The sequence below is a fragment of the Cibotium barometz genome, chromosome 11 (assembly GCF_041138505.1).
Source record: "Cibotium barometz isolate CiBa-2024 chromosome 11, ASM4113850v1, whole genome shotgun sequence".
Lineage (NCBI taxonomy): Eukaryota > Viridiplantae > Streptophyta > Polypodiopsida > Cyatheales > Cibotiaceae > Cibotium > Cibotium barometz.
In genome coordinates, this window is record NC_141056.1 from 60,751,556 (window position 1) to 60,755,276 (window position 3,721).

At 49.6% G+C, this 3,721-nt stretch overlaps 1 protein-coding gene across 1 annotated transcript; it reads left to right on the forward strand.

Moving 5' to 3' along the window:
• The first annotated feature begins 512 nt into the window (after window positions 1-512).
• Window positions 513-3,151, forward strand: LOC147634410 (putative pectinesterase/pectinesterase inhibitor 24). Its single transcript, XM_086805570.1, has 2 exons — window positions 513-1,790; window positions 2,152-3,151. The coding sequence occupies exons 1-2, from the start codon at window positions 560-562 to the stop codon at window positions 2,841-2,843; spliced, it is 1,923 nt and encodes a 640-aa protein (XP_086661696.1). The 5' UTR covers window positions 513-559; the 3' UTR covers window positions 2,844-3,151.
• Window positions 3,152-3,721: the final 570 nt, after the last annotated feature.

Sequence of the window (3,721 nt, forward strand, 5' to 3'; positions counted from 1 at the left end):
TTTGACGGGAAAGGAATAAGACTTGCAAGTGTTTCACCATTTACATGTAATTTGTGACGGCTAAGACATGTTTTTGTAAGTTTTTTACATCCAAAATACCCAAAAAAAATCAAAATGCACGTCAAAAATCAAGCCTGTGGTCTTGGCCTTGGCCTATTTCTTTTCAAATATCTCATAAAATTTAAAAATCTATACCATGGCAAGCAAAATTGCAACCCTGTGCTTTTTTAACCTAAAGAGAGAACTTTTTTCCTGGTCGCCATTTTTAAAAACGTACTTTACAAGTAGAATTGTATGTTCATGCATTTTGCCCAAAAAAACGACGATGGGCACAAGCCTTAGACAGAGCCTGTCCGGAACGATGATTGCCGACCAGGGCCGTTGAATTCAGGTGGTGCGGAACAGCACGATCTACTCACTGTATGTAGGTCGGTTAGTAGGGGCTGCATCATCTCACGACGCGTGGGTGGTGCGCAGCACTGCGTGGAGTGGCCGGCACTAGAGGGGGCAGAGTAGCTTTATACTTTTGTTGATAAAAAGGAAAAGGCCGTGCCTTGTGATGAGCACTGGGCTGCCAGCGTGTCCATCGCACTCCACCGAAAGCTTTTCATCTTCTGCCTCTACTTTTATTTTACCACTTCCTCTACACTACAGCGCTCTTCTGCCGGAATCTATCTCCGTCATGCCAGGCTCCTTCCGGAACTACGGCAAAATTGACCCCTACGTCCAATTCCAACACGAGACCAAGCAAAAGGAACGCAGGCGTATCATCGTTATTGTCGCGTCCTCCGTCTTCCTGGCCGTGGCCATCACCTGCCTGTCGGTGGGCATCGCCGTACGAAACAAGCACAATTCATCCGTCAGCTCCTCCTCCAGCTCCAGCGATGGCTTTGCGGCGATCCAAGCCGCCTGCAATACCACACTCTACCCCGACACCTGCACGCAGACTCTGAGCGACTACCCCGGCGCGCTGACGGCAAATCCTCTGCATTTGGTCACCATAGCCGTGAAGGTCGCCCTGGAGAAGACGACGGAGGCCTACAATCTGTCGTTGACACTTGTGGAGCAGTCGAGCTTGAATTCGCTGGAAACCATGGCTTTGGAGGACTGCGCAGAGCTTCTAGAAAACAGCATGGATCATCTCATCGTCTCCATTCAGGAGCTCTCAAACCTGGATGTGCGTTCTCTGCGGAGCTCGCTGCAGGAGGTGGAGGTTGTGCTGAGCACGGCCTCCAGCGAGCAGACCGCTTGCTCCGACAATTTCTACAACATCACAGGAGGCTCGACTTCATCAATGCTCCTGAAACAGGAATCCGTCAACGAGGTCATCCTCAACGCCCTCTGCCTCGTCGAGACTCTTTCCTCCCTGGGCTCCGACCTAACTTCCTGGAAGAACGCCCTTCCGTCCATTCCCGACGTTTTCCACCTCCGTCGCCGACTGTTGTCGGCGACAGAGAACGACGACAACGTCTCTGGCAACCTCCCGGACTGGGCTTCTGCCGCCTATCGTGGGGTTCTGGATGCCTCGTCGGCCCCTGATCTCGTCGTTGCCAAGGATGGCTCCGGCGCGTACACAGAGCTCAAAGAAGCTCTTCAGAACGTCCCCAAAAACCACGCGGGCCGTTATGTGATTTACATCAAATCCGGCACCTACGACGAAGGGCCTCTCAACATCAGCAAGTCTCTGGTGAACCTCACGTTGATCGGAGACGGTTGCAGTCAGACTATCATCAGCGGAAGCGCCAACGTTGCCGGAGGGAAGTACACTACCTACAGATCGGCAACTGTCGGTAAGCACAAACTGTCACGAATAACCATAGCTAGAGCTTGCTGTTGCAACGTCTCGCCATAGCTAGAGCTGCCGAGTTCTCATCGCCATAGCCACTATCTTTTCCGCCGTCTCTGCGAAGCCTTATACAAGAATTTTCTGCAATTTCATTATTGTCATTTTTTTGTTCTTTCATCAATATGGTCCCCAATTTAATCCTCTACATTGCCATAGCTAGAGTTTGCGCCCGAGCTCTTATCGCCATAGCCCTTCCGTCGTCTCTGCACAGCATTAGACTAAGAATATGCTCGTTCTTTCCTGCTAATTTTCCACTCTTGTATTGATCCCCAATTTTATTCTGATAGAAATTTGATTTCTGGCAGGGATCGCCGCCAAAGGATTTGTAGCCAAGAACATCACATTCAGGAACTTAGCTGGGCCCGATGGCCATCAAGCAGTTGCCGTGAGAGCAAACGCAGAGAATTTCGTATTCGAAGATTGCTGCTTCGAGGGCTACCAAGACACGCTGTACGCGCTCTCCGGCAAGCAGTTCTACAGGGACTGCAAGATTCTGGGGACGGTGGACTTCATCTTCGGCAACGCACTGGCCGTCTTCCAGAACTGCGACCTGGTGGCTCGCCGTCCAGCACAAGGCCAGCAGAACACATACACAGCGCAGGGCAGAAACGAGAACGTTTTGAAAACGGGCTTCTCCTTCCAGAACTGTAATTTGTTGGAAGGGGATGATCTTAAGACATCTCCGTTTGGCGTTACGACATACTACGGCAGGCCATGGAAAACTTGCTCTACCACTGTGTTCTTGCAGTCCTACATTGGGAGCCATGTGAGTCCTGCTGGCTGGCTCTCTTGGAACACTAGCAATCCTTTCCAGTCCACGTGCTACTATGCAGAGTTCAACAACACCGGGCCTGGCTCCGACACGTCTAACAGAGTGAACTGGAGCTGCGTCCACCCGGACATTTCCGCTTCCGACGCCTCTGAATTCACCGTCAGCAGCTTCTTCTCCGACGAATCCTTCATCCCTTCCGACGTATCCGTCACGACCTCCTTGTAGAAAGGTTATGGCCCCCTCTCCGTCTCTCTTATAACTGGCCCCATTTTCACCTCCATGCCCACCAACACAAATACACATTGAATTTCCTGTATTTTACTGCTATGGCTGAGAATTGTTTCAAAGAAGCTTTCCTTCCACCTCTTTGAAGGTCCCCATTTCAGATTGGCCTCCTGCACCTTGACGTATCAAGGGGAATATGGGTGGTAGAAGGTTCCCTTCATACTAAAATTTAATCTCGGTTTATTGTACTTAATCTCCGTTTATTGTACTTACACCGAGCATAATATGAGTTTTGAAATTTGTTTAGGGGATCTCATAGCTAAACACAACCTCTCAGACTCACAGCTGGACACTGTTGGGAGAAGACTGATGCTATGGCAGAGGGAAGACTGGTGGCTAATGACAATAGAGGTCCCCCCCAAGTTGAAAGCCTTCCAGTGGAAATCCCAAAGGTACATCTGGCCTATCCCTCCCATAGTCTCCTCCCCTCCTGTCCATCGGTTTCTTAACCAAAGATGGAATATCCTCAAAGACAGAAGACAATGGTATTTTCTCTTTAAGTCCTTATGGGGGAAACATGTGGAACCTAAGAAAGCCTGCCTAGCTTGGCTTATCATGTACAGAGCCATCTGGACTCAGAAAAAGGCTCTTGCTATCGGGAAGGGCAATGGTACTTGCAGCAGATGCAACAAAGAAGAAGATGATGTCCACATATTTCTTTTGTGCCCTGCCATAGAGCTAATGGTTAAGAAACTTAATGAATATGTGGCTAGTTGGGGGCAAACATCACTGTCATGGAAACATCTGCTCATTGGTGATTCAATAGGATGCTCTACGGAGCTGTGGACTGTAATTAGAACAGAGATTCTCTGGTTCTT